Genomic DNA, 22060 nt, shown 5'->3' with positions numbered 1-22060 from the left:
AACTTCAAAGTGGAAGTATTGGTAGTGGAGGCAGAAAGGGAAGAAAAGTTCTTAGTTTTAAAAAGATCTAGGGATTTTAATGCATTATCAATTTAATAGGTTAGTGGTATGATGTCTGTCAAATAAACTAATGCTGCCATGTACTACACTGAGTAGCACAGCCCCTAGAAAATCAGGTAAGAGTCCCAGATTATACTGTTAGGTGAACCATATTTGGAGTTCACTTCTGAATGTCACAGTTTAGCAAGGATTTTGACGTGATACAGAAAAGAGCAGCCAGAATGATAGAGCCAAATGATAATCAATTGAAAGAATTGGAGATGTATTTAGCTTGGAGAAGAGAGGAATCAGGGAGAGCATAAGAACTATCTTTATAAAGGAGAAGGATTTTAATGTGGAAAAGAGGCTTGTCTTGTACTGTTCATTCCTATAAAGCTGAATCAGAAGCATTGGTTAGAGCTGAAAAAAAATAAAAGTTTAGCTTCAAAAGTAGAATAGATTGCCTCAGGATATAGTGGGTTATGTCCTATTGGAAAATTTCAGAATGTCTAGTGTGGTGTTCTCTTCTTTTTTATAATATTATTGTTCTCTCTGGGAGCAGGTTTCTTGGGGAGGTTTTATGTAGGCAACCTTAGTTTCGGTTCAGAGTAATAATCACTCCAAATGCAGCCAGGAGTTAAAATCCAGTCCTTTATTGTGTCCTTCAAAGTCTTGAGTTTCAGCCCTTAGGTCCCTGCAAATGTCTCTAGCTAGCACAAAGGTGGAATATGGAATGAATCTGTCTTCGCCTCCAAGAGTGGGCTTCTGTCCCTGGCCCTGAGAGGTTCTTGCTTATATACTGTACACTGAGTACACACCAATCATTATATCCCTGGGAAACCATTATTTGTTGTAGGATTAAATCAATTCTAAACTAGATTTAAACATTGTCTCCTCAATTCCACTTAGTACCTTGTTTCAAGTTCTGGCCTATAACATCTCCTTGTAGGATCAGATCAATCATACTGAACCATGCTAAATTAGATAATTATTGTCTCTATCAATTCTAATGACTTAACACTTTGTAAGGATTCCAACATCTAGATGACCATTTACAGTGTTAATTTGTTGTGGGGTTTCTTCTTGCAAATATTAGTTGGATTAAAAAAGCTTCTAAAGTGACACCACTCTGGTAATTTGTTTCTTATCTTGCTCAGATCTCTTGCTGATTGACTTCTTCCTAAATTCTACTCTCTAGTCAGATTCCATTATGTAATTTTGGATATTTTTTTTTCTTATGGATACTTTAGCACTTCACAAGGTCTTTGTTTTTGTCGATGTAAAACTTCTATTCAAACCTTGGCAAATTACAACCTCTTTACAACATAGTAAATCTTTATTGGTTGCTTTAGCCAATAAAATTGATTTGTTGAGTGAAGACCAACTTTCTGGTAATGAGCCATTTTATATTTAGGTAAGCTGGTCATTTGACAATGACAGTTCATCACTAGGCTTATTCAAACAGCTTTTCCAATTTGAGAAGATTGCCTGAGCTTGGCTTCTGTAAAAATATGCTTCAAAGACTCACAGCAATCACTTCCATCACTTATCAGTGTTAGGGCCATTATGAAAGATTCTTAGGTATTAGGTGGTCAGAAAGTTAATTTTAAAATTAGATTGCACTAGAATATGAGCCATATGCTAAAGATTCATGAAAATTATTGCTTTAATCATAAAGCAATGATGCAATACCAATAATAATCTATCCTAAGCCTTTACTATAAAGGACTATCCAGAAGACAAGTTGTTCCAACTGTTGATGTTCAACTTCTTTCTCCAAGGATAAGAAAACAGTTGGTATATATCCAGTCACCTGTGGACAAATCTTTGATAAGCTTCTAGGATAAGATATAAATTCTGTTGAGCACTTAAAATCTTTCACAGTTTGACACCCCAGCCTTTAATAAGCCTTTTCAGCCTTATTAACCTTTATCCCCTTCTCATGCTTTATAGATAGTCATCCATATTTAATGATATTTATGACTTTATCTTTGTACTATTGGCTGTCCCCTCTACCTGGAGTATCCTTACCCCTCACCTCCATCTTTTCAAGGTAATTTAATAATTTAAAATTTTAAATTAAATAATTTAATTTAAAAACAAATCTATGCATCCATTTTTGATAGCTCTTCATATTTGAGAGCCAGCAATATCTCTTTTTTAACTTCTGAAGCAAATATATATTCGTGGAGTTTTTAACCATTGTTTTTGTTGTCTCTATGAATAAATTTCTGTAAGATTTTTTCCTTTTTAATGTTAACATGACATTATCTTTTGCAGTTGAATTTTTGATTAGGCTTAAGGAACGTGCAACTTGTGCTTTCATAAAAAACATGAAGCTTATGAGAGAATAACATTGGTGAATAGAATTAAAGAAAGATATCAAGAGAAATTCCTAAAAGTTTGTGTATGTGTGTGTGTGTGTATATGTATACACATTCACATAGAAATACTTTCAATACTATTTTATTTTTCCAAATACATGTAAAGAGACTTTTCAGCATTCATTTTTGTAAGACTTTGTGTTGCAAAATTTTCTTCTTCCCTTTCCCCTAGACATCAAACAATCCGATATAGGTTAAATATGTGCAGTCTTTTAAAACATATTTCCGTGTTTATCGTGTTGATACACAGAAATTAGTGAATAGTTTTTAGAATTATGTAAACAGTTTGTCCCCATAAAAGATAATTAACATATACTGAACTGTTTCACATTTATTGAGTACTAATTATTCATATTTATTGAGTGTTATACATTTTTCTTTTTATTAGTTACACTTTTTTTGACTTTGCAGTTTAAAATTTCTGTTTTGAGTTATAAAAACAACTGTTTTTCAGCTAATTTTCACAACAGTAAGAAATCAGAATGTATTTTAAAATATTTAATTGGAACTGTTTTTATGTTTTTAGTTTTAGTTATGTATAAATCTATATTTTGCTAAAATTGAACTAAAGTCTCTATAATCCATCAGTTAATTTGATTAACCTTTTTCCCTTCCTTCCTTGACAAGTTTTGCTAGTAAAGGGTTTATTTTATTTTTATTAATTGTGCTAATGTATTTTGTTTGTCTTATGTGAAGTCTGCTGCCCATTTACCAGAAATACCTCAGGATATAGTGAAAGAATGTAAAGAGAGGCTGGAGCAGAGCCCTTGCAAAGAGCTTTTTAAAGACTGTACTAGGTAAGTGGTGAATGAACAGCACTGTAATATTAATAAAAATTGTAAAATATTATATTACTTTGACCAGATGTTGAGGCAACTTTTTTTTTCCAGCTGTCACTTGGAAAAAAACAAAAACCTCTGACAAATATTATCAGGATATTTTCAAAATTAAGACAACATTTCTTAGTCCGTTTACTTTTAAGTGAAAGCAAATAGGCTCAAAAGTAAGAGCAATAAATAATGAACTAAAGAATTATGAGTTGAACTGAAATGTCCTATGATTTATGCTGCTTCAATATTCTGCCTGTTCTTTATCCCAGTATTTTATTCTTAAGCTTGAAAATAACTTATTAATTAAATGTAAACTTCCCTGAAAACATCCTTGTTCTGGAACCTCGAATGAATTAATCCCTTTGCATGTGTGGAAAAAACAATGACCAACTTCTAAGGTAACCAAGGCTCAAATCATATAGGACTTTGTGGATTGGTCTTAAGATATAGAAGCATTATGGAAATATGCAAATTGCAACAGCCCAGATCTGATCAATCTGGTCCCCTAGAGAGCTTTTGTGTTAGCCTTAGTTGAAGTTTTCCTAGGTTTTACAGTACTTTAATGCTTATGGTTCATTATCATGTAACATTTCTGTAATCCTTTTACATTAAAAATGTAAAATGCTTTCTCATCTATACTTCAGGGTCTTCCTAATAGCTTTCTGTGGTCGTTGGAAGGATAATTAGCCTTATGTCACTGATGAATATTAGATGTAATGTTAACAGAATCATACAGCTATTTGGAGATGCTTCCAGTACCAAAACTTATAAGTAATGGTCACTAAAAGTTCCTCTTGTCATGATATTCATAACCTGGAATCCACCCCAAGAGATCTGTGAATTTGGATGAGAAAATAAATTATATCTTTATTTTCAGTTATCTCTCTGTGGATGCTTTAAAGTAAGGCAGACACATATGATCGAAAGGATGAGAGGTCTTATGACTTATGTCCATGGAGTGATTCCCTTTGTCAATTAAATATAAATCCTTCTGTATATCTAGGATTTTGATCATCCGTGTTTGTGGGAAAAGAAGTTTAGGATAGCAGTTCTTTAGTAGACCAGGCATTGTGATACTATGGCAACTGCTATTGTCCTTCCTGGTTAGAAGTATTTAAATCACCTTTGCCTGTCATCCTGTTTTATTTAAGGACTAGATGGGATAGTGATAGGGATAGGGATTTGATTTGTGACTTCACTGATACAGGAAATTCCAGGGAGAAGAAATTGAAGTTCCTGCTACAGTTCACAGACTTAGCATTTCCTGGAGCATTGAGATGTTAAAGGACTTGCCCAGGTTCTCAGCACTAGCATGTATCAGAGATTGAACCTAGGATTTCTTAGCTTCAAGATCTGTTCTGTATCCACTATCATCTTTCCTCTAGTGCAATTCAAAAGCATTAAGTAGAGATCAGAATTTCAGTAAACATTTCTTTTTGTAAATAGAGACAAACCTTGCATCTTACATCTTCGGAGGCTGAAGAGGATTAAGTCAGTGGAACCAAATTACATCTTCAAGATTAGGTGTTAGTAAGAAAGATGACTAAAATTAATACATAGAATGAAGAGAAAATTAATACCCATATCTCAAAAATCACTAAATTGTTCCTATCCTTTGACCCAGCAATAGTGTTGAGGTCTAGATTTAGGGTACCTAAATGAAATTAGGGTTTAGTTGAGGTCTAATGGCAGGTTTGGGGTACAGGGAGCCAAACAGAGCTCCCCTGCAACCCTCCTGGATTTGGCACAAGGATGCGGTGGTAAATGAAGTCTAGTAGCGGCGTGAGTTCGCAATAAAGGAATTTATTGGCCCGAGAGCTATTGATAAAAGAGGTTTATTATTGGATTTGGAAGTAAGGAGATAGGTAAAAGTAGAGATAAGGAGGGGAAGGAATCAGATGGGTGCCAACGAGCCGTATTCGCCTTGTCCATTGCAGAGAGATGGAGCAGACCCTTGAAATGAAGAAAAAGACCCAATAAATATCGGGTGGTTCTGTTGCTGATTGTGCTCACCATTGAAAGAGCGTGGCAGTTATGGAGTTTTAAGACTCATGGACATTGGAAATTGTTGGACTTCAAAACCCTCAGGAATCATTGGATTCTCTGAGACATTATAAGATTGTTGTAGGACTTGAAAACCCTCAGGAATCATTGAATTCTCTGAGACATAGAACTTGAAAGCCCTCAGGAATCATTGCATTCTCTGAGAAATGATAAGACTGTTACAGGACTTCAAAATCTGCTGTAATCATTGGATTCCCTAACATATAAAAAGACTTTTGCAGGACTTCAAAAACTTGGGGGGGATCATTGGATTCCCTGACATATGAAGCAATGGATAATAGATTGATTTTGGACTATCTCTTGGCTGCTGAAGAAGGCGTATTTGTGACTGTTGTTTACATATCCTCTCTCTAGGCCTTCTGATGATCTTTTACAATGCCATGTTGATTTATATTGTTTGCTATTCCGCTACTTGCGTGTACAATTCATGTTTGTTACACCGCATCGAGGCTGCGCTGACTGAGGGGAGGGTCTTCCTAATAGCCTCTGCATTATTGCTATGTGCTTGTGTAATACCTCCCATGCTGATGGGTTTATGCATAACCCTTCAGCCCAGAAACCCGCTAGCAACCCCCACTTTGGTGCTTTTCATCTCCCTTCCGGAGATGTCAGGGAGGGCGTGATGATCTCCTTTTTAGTGCTTTTACCTCCCTTCCTGAGAAGTCGGGGGATCATGATCACCTCCCTTTCAGTACTTTCACCTCCTTTCCTGAGAAGTCAGGGAGGGTATGACCACCTGCCCTTGGGGACTCTGACTTCCCTGAGGAGTTAGGGATGGCATGACCACCTACGTTCTAAAACAAAAGAAAGTGGGAGATGTAATGGGCTGAAGCTCAAGTTGATGCACTGAGGTCCCAAGCACATGAGGTTAAATAGTAATTGGGCCATACTCTTATTAATATATATGCTTGGAGAAAGAATGGCCCCCACCCACTCTTTGTGCAAGTCCTGATGTGTTGTATAGGAAATGACGATTTTGGTGAGTGGAGGCAGAGGGGTGGAGAGAGAGGCGGTGAGAAAAGGCTGGGTGGCTTCTGCTCTGTCTGGCTTCTCCGCCACAGGTAACCCTAGAGAACTTCTAAATCTAACCTTTTATACTATTAACTAATTGATTTTTGACAAAGATGCACTGGCTCTGGCAGACAGGTTTTATAACCCACTGGAAGGGCAGTGTCCAGTGCTAGCAGCTCCACTATCTTTAGATAATTGCCAGGTGATGTGGAGAGACCCAGAAAGTGGTGAATGGAAGGGACCAGATAGGCTAACTTTTTGGGGGAGAGTTTGCTTTGTATCTCTACAGGTGAAAAAGGATTGGAGGTGAAGGGGGAGTCGTGATAGCAATGTGTGCAGCTGAGTCAAGAAGCCAGCCAGATCAGAAGCCACCAGGCCTCTCTCCCTGCCTCTCTCTCCGCCCCTCTGCCTCCACCTACCAAAATCGCCATTTCCTATACAACACATCAGGACTTGCACAGAGAGTAGGTGGGGCCATTCTTTCTCCAAGCATATATATTAATAGAGTATGGTCCAATTACTATTTAGCCTCACGTGCTTGGGATCAACTCAAGCTTCAGCCCATTACAAACATTTCTTTTTATTAAATAGACAAATCTTGCATCGTACATTTTAGGAGGCTAAAGAGGATTAAGTCAGTGGAAACATTACATCTTCAAGATTAGGTGTTGGTAAGAAAGATGACTAAAATTAATGCATAGAATGAAGAGAAAATTAATAACCATATCTCAAAAGTAACCAAATTGTTCCTATCCTTTGACTCAGCAATAGTGTTGAGGTATAGATTTGGGGTACTTAAATGAAATTAAGGTTTAGTTGAGGTCTAGTGGCAGGTTTGGGGTACAGGGAGTCAAACAGAGCTCCCCTGGATTCGGCACAAGGATCAGCGGTAAATGAAGTCTTGTAGAGGTTAAATGAAGTCTAGTAGCTGTGGGAGTTCCCAATAAAGGAATTTATTGGCCCAAGAGCTAGATTGATAAAAGAGGTTTATTATTGGATTTGGAAGTAAGGAGATAGGTAAAGGTAGAGATAAGGAGGGCACCAGACAGAGAGTCCAGTGGACAGAGGGTCCTCACATGGCTAGCATGTTCGGAATCTCTGCAAAGAGGGGGTCCCAGAGTCTTCCTTTTATAATGGGAGATTTAGCTCGAGAGGCTTTTGGGTGTAGCCCCAAAGTTGGCTCAGATCCGGGTGGGGCTGGGACAGGTCTGGATCTTCTATTTGGAATTCAAAGGGACCAGGATTTGTGAGTCAAAGGGTAATGACATTACCTAGGGGGGTTTGGGAATCAAAGATAGGAATCTTTCCCACATCAAAAGCATAACCAGTCCCAAAGAGTTCAAAGGCAGAGGAAGAGGACTATATTTATAGTGGCATATTTTGTTACAGTTCAATGGGTGCTCATCAATTTGAAAATGGCTTAGCAAATTATTGTATAAGAATTTAATGGAATTTAATTTAATTCTATAAGAAATGATAAAAGAGATTAATTCAAAAAAACCTAGAGAGATTTATATGAACTAGTGCAGAGTAAATTGTGCAAAACTAGGAAAGTAATTTATAAAGTAGGGGTGAGGGACTATAGGATATACCTATTTGCATATAACCCCACCAGTACTGAGTTTCAAGTAGATGTTCCTTCAATGTTGTTTTAATTTGCGTGTGATTACTAGTGAGCTGAAGTATTTTTTCCAGTGTTTGTTAAGGTAAATTGAATTTGGCCATTGTGATCTCTTTTTATACTTTGGATTTTTGTTCAAATTAACCCTCCAAAAGTCTCCTTTTCATTGTGTTATTTTTATTGCATTAGTTTTATATATATATATATATAATCAGGAATAACTATCTCTCTCTTTACAATTTCTATTTATTGAAAAATAGTCATCTCCTTATCACACTTTGTATTATTTTCTTCTACTTTTTTTTGTTTGTTTGTTTATAGGTGGTTTTGTTTTAGGGCATTTTTTAATATACATTTAAGCCTTTCATTAAACTGTAACTTTACTGAGGTATATTGTGTGAGATGTGAGTTTAATACTATCTTGTATTGATTTGTCTATCTATATATATGGACTAGAGAGAGAGAGAGAGAGAGAGAGAGACAGACACAGACACAAATCCACATTTTTTTAGGGATATTTGTTAAACAATCTTTTAACCAGTTTTAACTTCTTTCATTTTTTATATGTTTTTTGTTGTCCATTCTATAGGACAGAAGACTCAATTTATCCTCAAAGGAGGGTTTGCTTTGAAAACCCATCACTTTCTTTCTTGGGGTTTCTGTCCCTCATATATAAAGTGAAGATGCTGTAATTAACTAGTTTTAACGTTGTTTGCATCTATAAATCTGCCATTCTTTGATCCATTGGTCTATTTTATTTATTTTTTTGCACAATACCAAATAGTTTTGATAAGTATATCTTTGTAACATGTTTTAAAGACATGAACAATAAGAGCACATTCTTTAGATCCCTTTCCCCCTTCCCCTCAGCATCGCTCTATGGCTTTATCTGCTTGTTTTTCCACATAAATTTCATTGTAATTTTTTATTGAATTCTGTGAAGAAACTCCCTTGTTATTTTGATTTGTATTGCGTAAATTAATTTTGGGTCTTCCACTTCCACTTTGTATTAAATAGAAACAAATCTTGCATCTTACATCTTAGGAGGGTAAAGAGGAAGTCAGTGGAAACAAATTACATCTTGTATATAATTTTTTCCCCATATCTGATACATTCTTGGATATTATTTAATTCTTATTTCAGTCATTGTGGTTATATGATGGTATTTATACTACTTATATGCATTCCCATTTAATTCCAAAATATCTGGTACTTTAAAACTAGGATTTGTTTTTATTTTTTGTATTTTCTTGATCTATATTGTGGCCTCAAAATTAAACAGTGGGGCATTGATTAAATAATAAATTAATGCTATAAGCTAAAGTTATAATGCAATTAAGATTGACAAGTATGAAAAATATAAAAAATAAATACCATTATAAAGTAAAGCAAAAAAAGTAAAACCAGAAGGGAGTGCTTGCTCTGATTATATAGAAAAGAATGATTTGTCAGAGAATATTGATAGAGAATTAGAGAGTGATTGAAAAGTTTATTTTGTAAATTTGAAATTATAAATTGATTTTCATTGATTTAAATATAAATATTTACACAATAATATTTACACAGTCATTGCAATATTTCATACTATTTCTAATTTAAAAACAACTATGTGATAGAACCAAGTACCAAAAAAAAACAACAGAAGAAACATGAACTTAAGTATATTGAACTGTAGCCCAAAGAATAAAAAGGAACGGTCCCTTCAAATACAATTGTAAGCCAATTTAGTTTTTAATATATATATATAATTTTTTGTTTGTTTGTTAATATATAAATTTGCAGTATAGATGATAACACTGCTATCCATTATCTTCCTTGACTAAGGAATTTTTTTTTTTTTTTTTTTTTTTTTTTTACTGAGGCAATGGAGGTTTAAGTAACTTGCTCAGGGTCACACAATACAAACTAGAAAGTGTTATGTGTCTGAGACCTGATTTGAATTCAGGTCCTCCTGATTTCAGGGCTGGTGCTCTTATCTATTGCACCACCTAGCTGTCCCCCATTTTCCTATTTTTTTTTTAATTAAAAATGCATTCTCAAACCCCAGGTGAGTGTTTCAGTAGCAGTGTAATAGCACTAGTGGTAGCATGAGTACTAGAGAGTTAGGATTCTAAATTTAATTCATTGCATAATAAATTTTATTCTCTGAATTCTGCAAAATTTCATGTAACCACTTCTTTCATGATAAATAGCTCACTTCAATTATGTTGATCCATCAACATAAAGTCATATTATAATGTAGAAAGATATAACTGTGTAAAATACTTTTTTAGGGTTGTCCATGATTATTTAAGTGGAAGACCATTTGAGGAGTATCAAGAAAGCTTGTTTTTCTCTCGATTTTTACAGTGGAAATGGTTGGAAAGGTATGGTGTGGTTTTTTTTGTTTTTTACATTTTGGTAGAAATAGCAACCTTTAATGTTTTATGTAAATTTCATTATAATTGTATAGAATTCTATGAAGGAAACTCTTTATTATTTATATTGTTTATTCCTGAAAGTTAATAATAAAACTTTGGTGCTGAAATCATTGAAATAAGTAATAAAATTTTTCTTGGTTCAGTTCTGTATGTTGTCTTAATTTTTTTAAATGTATTTTAGCCTTTTAGGTGAGTCAGTTAAGCAATTAAAATTTATAAGAACTTTGGAAAAATCATTCAATCCAATTACTTTTTTATTTTTGCTTAGAAAACCAAACGAAAATGACAGAAATAGTCTTTAGAATGTTATTTATTTCCTTTTCACGTATCCTTTTCCTCCTTTTTGTGCTTAATAAAATTTAATGAAAATAATAGTAAAGTTAGCATATATTGAATATAAAAAAAACATGGCCTAGCTTTTCTACAATAGTTGTGCTAGAGTGGGGAGATTCAGGAAATAGATCATCTTACTGTAGAGAGGATCTTTTCCCCTGTATCATTTGCTGCTATTAGTACTCAGATTTAATAAGGATTGATGGGTTGAAAATCTCCTGGAAAAATTGGAAGGTCCTTCTTTATTAGGATTCATCCCACTAGAAACAGTCTTTATTTCTTGTAGATTATTCCTCTAGAGGGCTCCCTAGATCTTGACCCTGAGCACCCATTGTGTTAGCATTCATTTGACCATTTAGGAGTCCTCTTCCACAGGATCACTTAGCCAAAGGAAAGATACTGATTTTTCAGTCAGCTAGGGTCAAGCAAGAATTTGATTGGTTTGTTTTAAAGTAGACATATAGTATAAGAAATCTAATCTATGTTTTGTTTTTTTTTTACCTACTAGGCAACCTGTAACAAAAAATACATTTAGACATTACAGAGTTCTAGGAAAAGGAGGATTTGGAGAGGTGAGTAATGGAAGAACAACTTTCGGCAGAAATTCTTGAGAGACAAAATGAAAATTGAATTGCAAAGCATCAACTATAATGAAAATATTAGGCCAATATTGATTTAACTAATGAATATTCTTTGCTGCTAATTTTTTAATGAGCATTCCAAAACATCTATGAAAATTGCCATTGGATGTTAATAAAAGGCATTTTATAAGTATTAAAAATAAGTTTCCTCATGCAAAGGACTCATTCCCTTATATCTGAATGATTTCTCCTCAAATGTCTCAAAATGCTATATCAGGGGTCCTCAAACTACAGCTCCCGGGCCAGATGCAGCAGCTGAGGACGATTATCCCCCTCACCCAGGACTATGAAGTTTCTCTATTTAAAGGCCCACAAAACAAAGTTTTTATTTTTACTATAGTCCGGCTCTCCAACAGTCTGAGGGACAGTGAACTGGCCCCCTATTTAAAATGTTTGAGGATCCCTGTGCTATATCACATATTGTACCACCCCTACTTGTTCTCTTAAGACCAGCTTTTAATCTATCATGATTTAAGATTGTTTCATCTTTACTAAATATAGTTGTGTCATAAAAACTTCACATACATTAGAATTTCAGCTTTACTTACAATTGTAATTCAGATTAGTTTGAACATGAATTATATGTCGCCCAAATCAGTAATTACTATAAAGATTGGGAATACAGCAAAATCTTTTAAAGAAACTATTTTGTACATTACAGCCTTTTTACCAAATAGACTTCAAATACTCAAATATATCTTTTAGATGGCATTCACTGTAATTATTAAGCACAGTTGGTTGAGAAAGAAATGTTATAATCTCTCAGTAGTTGTATAGAATATTTGTGAGCATGTTTAAAATACATGTATTTGTTGATTGTTAAATGCCTGCTTTCTATAGAACAATGATATACAGGGTGTTGAAGTGAAATAAAAAATTTAAGGTCCTATCCACCATAGAATTTACAATCTAGAAAATTACAGTGTAGTGAAAGAGAACATACACAACAAATAATTGTAATCATACAGATACAGATATCTTGACATTAGTATGTGTTTGCAAAGTGCCTTCATCATAACCTTGTAAAGTTGGTAGGTCAGTTGCCATTTTAAATTTCAGAAAACTGAGGCCCAGAATTTGATATATGTCAAGTATCAGATAAACCATAGGTCCTTTGACTTAAAGACCAGAGTTATGTCCATCATATTGTGCTGAATGACATCATAATACCAAAAATGCCTTCTACATCTAAGAGTATGTGTGTGTATATATATAGTCTGTAATACCTGTCAACTCCTTCCTTCAAAGGAGTGATTTCGGGGTGTCTTTTCATATCTCTTCATTAGAATCCTACTCGGTCTTTATAATTTTATTATATTTATTTTTGATTTGGAGCGGGTAGTTCTTTCCATTTACATTTTTGTGTTACTATGTATATTTTCTTGACTCTGTTTACTTCTTTCTGCATCAGTTCAGAACTTTCCATTCATATCTTTTCATCACATGCATCTTTTCTTATAACATAGCAATATTCCATTACATTCATATATCACAGTTTGGGTAAGTGTAACCCAGTTGATGGGTAGCTACTTTGTTTCCAATTCTTAGTTATCAAAAAAAATTGCTACCACAAGTATTTTGGATTACTTTTTTTGTTTTATCAGTAGCTTTCTTGGGGTGTTTAAATTTTATAATCTGGCTCAAAAAATATGGATTTGCATAATTCTAAATTGTTGTCTAAAATTATGTGTATTAGAATACCTTTTTTTATTATAAATGCTTTTTATTTACAAGATATATGCATGGGTAATTTTTCAGCATTGACAATTGCAAAACCTTTTGTTCCAGTTTTTCCCCTCCTTCCCCCCCCACTCCCTCCCCCAGATGGCAGGTAGACCAATGCATGTTAAATATGTTAAAGTATATGTTAAATACAATATGTCTTTCCATTGATTATTGCCATTTTTGTTGTTTTTCCCAATTTGCAGGTTATCCCTCCCTGCCTCCTTCCCTTCCTCTGTCTGTCTCTCCCCCTCTTCCTCTCTCTCCCTCCTCCCTTCTCTCTCCTTCCCCAATAATTTTGGTGACTTCCTCATGGTCACACAGCTAGGAAGTATTACTGCTTCAGACCAGATTTGCTCTATCCACTGTACCATGTAGCTGCCCCAAGCAAATCTTTATTTGCCTCAGTTTCCTCATCACAAGAAGGCTCATAATATTAACATCTACTTTTCAGTATTACTGTGAAAATGAAATTAGATGATAGTCATGAAAGCATTTACATTCTGCCTTCTATGTAGTCAATGCTATCAAAATTTTAGATTTTAATATTGATATTATAGCATAATATATATAATTAATAATAGCTGTTGCTAGGTATTATTACTTCTTGTGTTTTGTTATTGTTATGCAAAAGTGCTATTGATTTTTTTTTTATTATAAATGCTTTTTATTTACAAGATATATGCATGGGTAATTTTTCAGCATTGACAATTGCAAAATCTTTTGTTCCAATTTTTCCCCTCCTTCCCCCCACTCCCTCCCCCAGATGGCAGGTAGACCGATACATGTTAAATATGTTTAAGTATATGTTTATGTATACATATCTATACAGTTATTTTGCTAGTGTTATTGATTTTTGAGCATTTATTTAGCAGCCTGAAACTTTGTTTACACTGTGTTTTCAATTAATATCTTTGCTGATTCTCTAAGATTTTCCAAGTAAGACATCATATCATAAGCAAACAAGCTTATTCATTTTTTCAATTCCTTTCTCTTATTACTATTGCTTGCATTTTCAGAGCTATATCAAATAATATTGGAGAGAGTAAAATGCTTACTTCACTCCTGGAAAATGTTTTAGTTTATTTTCATTGCATGTGAAAAATATGGTTTTAATGTCTTTTTAATGCTGGGTTTTTTGTTGTTGTTGTTGTTTTTTAAAGAAAGGGCCCTTCTATTTTTATGCTTGGTGAGGTTTTTAGCAGAAAAGAGAATTGTATTTTGTAAGATTTTTTCTGCATCTATTGAGATGGTTGTGTGGTTTTGAACGTTTTAGTTTTTAATAAGATTTAATTATGTTGATTGTTTTACTATTGTTGATCTGTCTTTGCCATCCCTCTTATAAATTCCATTTGGTCATAATCAGTGATTTCTTGGTTAAATTATTGTAGCAGGATTTTGTTTAAAATTTTAGTCAGTGTTAGTGATATTGGCCTGTAGGTTTTTTCTGAGTTTATCTTTCCCTGGTTTAGATATTTGATGTATATTTTTCTCATAACAGGATTCTGATAGCATGCTTTCTTTTTTCAGTTTTTGAGACTAATTTATGAATTACAGTACTTATTTTTAAAAATTTGACTCCATCAGGATAAAGAGTTTTTTTCTTTTGGTAATTCTTTTATGTTGTCATTGTTTTACTCCCTCAATACACGTTGAAAACATTAAGATTCTGAAGGGGACATTCATTTCTCTTCCACTATTAAAATGCTTATATTCTATTATTCTGTAGCTCTTTCTAATTACTCAAATTTATGTTTTAAAATTTCTTTGGACTTTTGTTTTTGCATTTAAGAGTTCCTAATTACTGCTGGTCTTTTCAGCAAAAATACTTGAATATCCTTAATCCCATTAAAGATCTATTTTATTTTCCTTTCAGATTATACTCATTTTAGCAAGATAAGTTGTTCTTAGGTTATAAGCCTGTATATCTTTTGCTTTTTGGAATTTTCCCCAAGATCTTCTTTCATGTAAAGTGGTTTTGTGTGAATTCTGACTATAGAGCCTTGGTATGTGAACAACATTTTGGAATCTTATAACATGATTCCTTTAATGGGGAAGCTCTAAATTTTGGCTAAGACGTTCCTGGGATTTTTCCTTTTGAGATATCTTTTAAGAGATGAACAGTGGGTTCTTTAATTTCTGATTTTAATAGATCTGGTCGTTTATGATTTTCAACATATAGGCTTGGGGGAGGGGGTGATGGTTAATTGTTTTCAGGAAGTTCATTGGTTCTTAACTTATCTCTCCCTGACTTATTTTTCAAGTTTTTTTTTTTATTTTTCTGTCCGATTCTTACATTTTCCTTAATTTTAAAATTTTTAAATTTTGTTCTACTATTTCTTGCTCTCTCATGGAATCATTGGTTTCTATGCTATTCTGATTTTCCAGGATTCCAATTATTGGGTGAGAATTAGCTCTTTGCTTTCTAAGCTGTTTATTTTCTTTGTTTCTGAACTTTTATTTCATTTATTTCTTGTTTCATTTTATCTATATATTCATGTAATCCTTGTGAAAAATCTATTGTTTTCTTTGAGTTGTTGCTTGCCGTTATTAGAAAGTTAGATGTACAATAATTTTTTACACTGGTTGTTTTCTTTAACTTACACATCTCTATAGCTTTGGTTCCCGAATAAACCTCCCACTTTTTGCCAGGGCCAGACACTATCGTTTCTGGGTGGAGGGTTAGCCCCGATGGTTCTCATCTTTGATCCCCTGAATTCTTGCCTTCCCTTTACCTTCCAGGGTTAGGATTCCCTGGATCTTTGAGGTGCAGAGTGCTGAACCTACAGGACTTCCTGACCACCATGGGATTTTCTAAGAGGAGCCTTCTGTACTTTCTCTCTTTAGATTTTGAAGGTTTTTTTGTATCTCTAACCTATTAGTATGGGGAAGCTGAGCCTTTTCTCCTAGCCTGGCATTCATTGATTTTGTTGACTAACCTCTTTCCTCTTGCCCATAGCCTTCTTGCTGGTTTTATGTTTCATTTGGATTTTTTGATCATTATTTTGGTTGGTGAAATATTCTGTTTTTTCTGGGGAACAGCTGTTTGAAGACTTCATTTTTAGGCATCCATCTTGGCCAGAAATTCCACCTAATATTTCCTGTGCTAATTCCCGATTTCCTATTCATGAGTAAAAGACTCTTATTTTATTTGATAAGAATGTGCCAGACATTGAGCTTAGTAGATACTGAGGAAATGAAGATAAAAATGAAAACTTCCTCTTCATCCAAGGAAGCTATATTCTATTGGACAAATTACATACATTCTGCATCATTGTGTTACCATTGATGGTCTAATTGTCTGCTATACCTGAGGCAAGTTTCTCCCAAGAGAAGATAAAGCTTTTTAAAAAGATCTTGACTATGCTTCCATTAGTCTTTTGTTCTGGCATCTTTGAGGTATGTTTTTCCAAGAAGGGAGTGCTCAAAGGGCACTTTGCTAGATGAAGAATTTGTAATGATTCCTTTTTAGCACTGAATGAGAAATGAGGGAGATTTTTTCAAATATAAGTGTTTTTCCTTCATTTAGCAGTTCATCCAACACCTGATCTTACCATTAGTAATCTGGTTCTTTGGTGACCTTGAAGCACATTTCTCTCATTAGTGGAGAAAGAATCCTTGCCTTTGCCTCTATAAGTCTCGCCCTCTAATATACTTGAATTTTGTTTCAGAATGAGAAAGAAGGGCAGGAATTTGTGAAGGGGGCTTTCTAGCATGACAAAGTTGATGCCCTTCTTTCAGATATCTGTGAAGGAGTAGATAGGTCATAAAGACATATATTGTCTCTATTCATAGCCTTGTTACAGATGGTCTAGTTCTCTGGTATACCTGTGGCATACTCCCTCTCCCTTGAAAGAGAGTGTTGAAGAGGAATTTTGGGAAGAGGAGGTTGGCATCCTTTTGAAACTGGGATTTCTTTTACTCTCAATATGCCAGAAAAACTATAGGGGCTGGAGTTAACCAAAAAAGATTTCTACCATCTGGAAAATTACCAGCTAACCAGCCAGAAATATGAGGTTGGGAACAACTATATTTGGTGTGGGTATTCTCCATTCAGATCAACCATCAGTATCCTTGCAAATCCATCACTGTTGCCATGAGACTGCTGCTGGCCTGTTTGAAGGCAAAAAAAGAAAAAGAAATGGAGCAAAGAATCTTTCTAGTCAGGACAGGAGAAGGTGTATACTTCACTACCATACTTCTAATATGGTTTCTCCTTATATGTATTTCCTTTTTCCTACTTAACCATTCTCTAAAATAGGAATGCCAGTCAATATTAGTTATTATACTTCTTGTATATTCTTCCATTATCCTACTTTTAGACCTTGATTTCTTCATTTATAAAATGAAAGTAGGTGTTAAATTAATGATCTCTATAGAATTCATTACTGCATTTATTCTAGAACTAATATAAGTTTTATGAATCCCAATAAAAATGTTCTAGGACAAGTATTCCTTTTTCTTGCCTCTCCGAGAATAAATATGTTGAGGACTGACATGAATATTTTAGCAAGTTGTAACTGTCATGAGGAAAAGAGAAACATTTTAAGATCAGTAGAAACATTTAAGATCAAGACTTAAATTGTAGATTAACGAACACATTCAGCTTTTACTTGAAACAAATAATTATTGTGATTAGTTAGGAATTAGATTAGATTAAATTACTTCTGAATTCTTTTCTACATTAATGTGATCTTCCATTCTTTTCTTTTTTGCTGTATTATTAGTATGGTTATGGAAATTTATTTTGAAACAAGGAGTTCTTGTAAGAAATTTTGTGTGTCAATAACAGCAAGATTATGTGATGATCAAATGTGATGCACTTGGCTATCTTCAACCATGAGAGGTGATTCAAGGCAATTCCAATAGACTTATAATAGAAAGTGCTATCCACATCCAGAGAGGGAATTATGAAGACTGAATGTGTATCAAAGCATAGTATTTTCACTTTTTTGTTCTTGTTTGATCTGATTTTTTGTGTGTTGGCAACAAGATGAATATGGAAATATGTTTAGAAGAATTGCATATGTTTAACTTATATCAGATTGCTTACTGTCTTGAGGGTGAGAAGAGAAGAGGGAGAAAAAATTTAAACACAAAGTTTTGCAAAGGTAAATGCTGAAAAATATATTTGTATGTATTTGGAAAAATAAACTACCATTTTAAAACAAAGGAATTATTGCATGGAATCTATGCAGTGCAAAGAAATATCTATGCAATTGAAAACCAAAGCTTCATGTTAGAGAGCTAATAAAAATTGAATTAAATTTGGCTAAAGCTAGGAGCAGCTAGATGGTACATATGGATAAAGCACTAGTCCTGGAGTCAGGAGAACCCAATTTCAAATCCGGCCTCAGACACTTAATAATTACTAGTTTTGTGACCCTGAGTAAGTCACTTAATCCCGTTCACCTCACACATGTACTGTTCTTCCCCTCCAAAAAAAATTGACCAGTGCTAAATGGAACAAATAAGTCATCCGTCCCCCCCCCCCTCCCCCCGCCTAATAAGAATTAATTTCCTTTTTTTTTTTCACACATATCTCTGAAAAGTTTTCAAAGTATCATCAATATACTATTAAGTAAGTTCATTGATTATTTCACAAAGATTTTTAGACTAATTTGATTTCTCCACCATGCTCTTAAAAAAAAAAAAAAAACTCATCATTGATAAATTTTATGATCTGGCAAGATTGGTACTTAAAACCTTATCTGTACCTTCTTCCTCTCTCTTTGGAGGGTGGATCCATAAACTCTATATAAGGAATAAGGACAAGTTAAGCATCCCATTTCCTACCCAACTAGATTTATTTTGAACTCATTTGACTTATCCATCACACTTTATAATGAGATTCCTTCTCTCCCCTTTTCCCCTTTAGCTTTCTACATGTGTTTTCTTTACCCTTTGATTGTAAGTTCCTTGAGGGCAGGAACTCTCTCTTTTTCTTATTTGTATTCCTCACACTTAGTGCAGTGCCTGGCATAAGGTAAGCACATAATGTCATTGGGAAGCGATAATTTTTATTTTCATTTAAATGGCCCTAGACTGGTGTTTATATTTGAGCAGTTTGACTTTTCAAAAGATGGGTAATTTTTCTTGTAATTGTTCAGATTCCTGAATATAGATTATAATATATGCATTGATTGTCCATTACATAAGTGCCTAATATATTTTCCAACTTGGACACCAAATTGGACCTATTTTTAATAATAGCTTTTTATTTTCAAAATGTATGCAAATGTATACTTATTGTGTATCTAATTTATATTTTAATATATTTAACATCTACTGGTCATCCTGCCATCTAGGGGAGGAGGGGGTGGGGGGGTAAGAGGTGAAAAATTGGAACAAGAGGTTTGGCAGTTGTTAATGCTGTAAAGTTACCCATGCATATATCCTGTAAATAAAAGGCTATTAAAAAAAAAAAAGAAAAGAAACTTGCTATTCTATAATTAAAGAATTTTCTGTACTATTAAAAAAAAATGTATGCAAAGCTAATTTTCAAAGTTCACCCTTGCAAAACCTTATATTCCAAACATTTCTCCTTCCCTTCTCCCTATTCCCTCCCTTAGACAGCATGTTCCAAACATTTCTCCTTCCCTTTTCCCTATTCCCTCCCTTAGAGAGTGAGCAATTCCAGTATATGTTAAACATGTGCACTTCTTCTAAGCATATTTCCACATTTGTCATGCTGCACAAGAAGAATCAGATCTAAAAGCCAGGAAAAAAGCAAACAAACAACAACAAAAAGGAGTAAATACTATATTGTGATCCACATTCAGTTCCTATAATCTTCTCTCTAGATACAGGTGGCTCTCTCCATTGCAAGTTCATTTTTGAAAAGAGCCAAATCCATCAGAATTGAGCATCATATAATCTTATTGCTGCCATGTACAATGTTCTCTTGGTTCTACTCATTTCATTCAGTATCAGTTCATGTAAGCCAGTCTTTTCTGAAATCATGCTGCTGATCATTTCTAATAGAACAAAATATTCCATAACATTCATTATACCATACTTATTCAGTCATTCTCCAACTGTTGGATATCCACTCAGTTTCCAGTTCTGTGCCACTACAAAAAAGGGCTGCTACAAATAATACTATTGTCCTTATAAATTCTCTCTGTTTCTTGTCACCTTCCAAAAGATAGATCTAAATTATCTGCTTTTAAAAGGTTATAAAAACTTAAGTGGAATCAGCTCCTGAAAATAGGTTTCTAAATAATTCTTCCAGTATTATTGAAGTTCTTTCTTTGCCTCAGTATTAAATTCAATAAATATTTATTTAGCAGCTGCTACCCTGCTAGGCACTAGAGATAAAAACAATAAAAAACAACCTTCTGTCTCAAGAAGTTACATTTCGTCTTTTGGAAGGAGTCAGGTACATTTGCCCAGAAAAGAAATAGCATTTGAAGGGAACAACAACTATTCAGGGATCCAGGAAAAGATACTCTCTGTTCAGTGATGGTGGACTAGCTATTAAAAGGGCCTGAATTGTGAGTTCCTGGTATTCAGTCCAGCCTGTGCTAAGACATTATGGATGGAGGTAGAGTGTGAGGAAATAGACCAATGTGACTGGAGCAAAGAGTACAGAATAGGAGTGAGATGAAGGAAGGAACTGCCATATGAATTGTCTGGAAGGGGAGAGAAGCTAGGCAAGCTGAAAGAATAATTTGTATTTAATGTTAGAGGCAATAGAGAATTACTAAAATAAAAAAAAAATGTATTGACTTTGTATCTTGGCATTTTTTTCTTTTTCATTTAGTATAATTTAAATTTAAATAATGATAATTCACATTTGTCTGGCATTTTCCTTCTGTTACCCTTTGAGGGGACAATTTCATCCCTATTTTATTAGTGAGAAAATTGAGTTTGAAGAAGATTGCAATTTGCTTCCAGTTGTACTGTAAGATAGGAAATGTCATTGATGGTGCTGAAATTCTAGTCTTCTGACTTCAGACCTAGTCACCAGCTTATAGTCTTTGAAAGAACAATGTGAGTTCAATGAATATGCCATATTTAAATTTTAATGTGTCTTTGTAACCTGCTTGCAGATTTCTAATGGTCTTCTTGATTGAATTTCTCTGTTCTTTGTTGCTATAGATAGATTTGGAAGAAAGAAAATATTTTAAAATAAAATTAATAAAGTAGATGTTCATTTTAGCCTAGAAAACATCAGGAGTATATGAATCTTTTTTTTCCCGCTTTAGGTGTGTGCCTGCCAAGTACGGGCAACAGGAAAAATGTATGCTTGTAAAAAGCTAGAAAAAAAGAGAATTAAGAAGAGGAAAGGAGAATCAATGGCATTAAATGAAAAGAAAATTTTGGAAAAGGTGCATAGTAGGTTTGTAGTAAGTATCTTCTTTTTTGATCTTATAAAGTGTAAATAAAGTTAATTATTTTGCTTCTTCTGCTGCAATGATATGAAATTATAATAGGAAATAGGAACTATTAAGCCATATATAAGGAATCCCAAAGGCAACGTTTTAACTTGGTTTTAAATGTAATGTTATCTGTTTTATTGTTGCTGTTGTTTCTCATTTGTTTTAGTTGTATCCCCACTTTTCGTGACTCATTTAAAATTTTGTTGACAAAGATACTTGAGCGGTTTGTTCTTTCCTTACCCAGTTTATTTTACAGATGAGTAACTGAGGCAAACAGAGTTAAGTGACCTGCCTAGGATCACCCAAATAGTAAGTGTCTGAGACCAGATTTGAACTCAGAAGGAGGAGTCTTTCTGACTCCAGACCTAGTGCTCTATCCACTGTGCCACTTGCCTCCTTGTTTTATCGTATTTTTATTTGTTTTGTTAATTATTTCCCAAAGAAGTTTGTTTTTTTTTGTTTTTGTTTTTTTCCTCCTGGTTTGGGCCTCACTTGAAAGTGTTATATTGACCAAGTGTGGCATTTTTGACTTGTCTGATTCTACAGTATTTCCATCAAAAACCTGCTTCTGACCTGACTAGTTCAGTTAGCTTTTTCTTTGGAAATCACAA

The 22060-nt window shown here is 34.0% G+C and overlaps 1 protein-coding gene across 3 annotated transcripts in view; it reads left to right on the top strand.

The window, feature by feature from the left end:
* GRK4 (G protein-coupled receptor kinase 4) overlaps positions 1-22060 on the top strand; it is a 131720-nt gene that overhangs the window by 68499 nt on the left and 41161 nt on the right. For all 3 annotated transcript variants that reach the window (XM_031942454.1, XM_031942453.1, XM_031942455.1), the window contains exons 5-8: positions 3120-3220; positions 10223-10315; positions 11211-11274; positions 21276-21416. In XM_031942454.1, coding sequence (XP_031798314.1) covers positions 3120-3220; positions 10223-10315; positions 11211-11274; positions 21276-21416 — 399 coding nt within the window. The remainder of the gene's footprint in view (positions 1-3119; positions 3221-10222; positions 10316-11210; positions 11275-21275; positions 21417-22060) is intronic.

This window comes from Sarcophilus harrisii, chromosome 6 (assembly GCF_902635505.1).
Source record: "Sarcophilus harrisii chromosome 6, mSarHar1.11, whole genome shotgun sequence".
NCBI lineage: Eukaryota > Metazoa > Chordata > Mammalia > Dasyuromorphia > Dasyuridae > Sarcophilus > Sarcophilus harrisii.
Note: the sequence above shows the minus strand (reverse complement) of the source record. Positions and strands in the feature narration are given on the sequence as shown.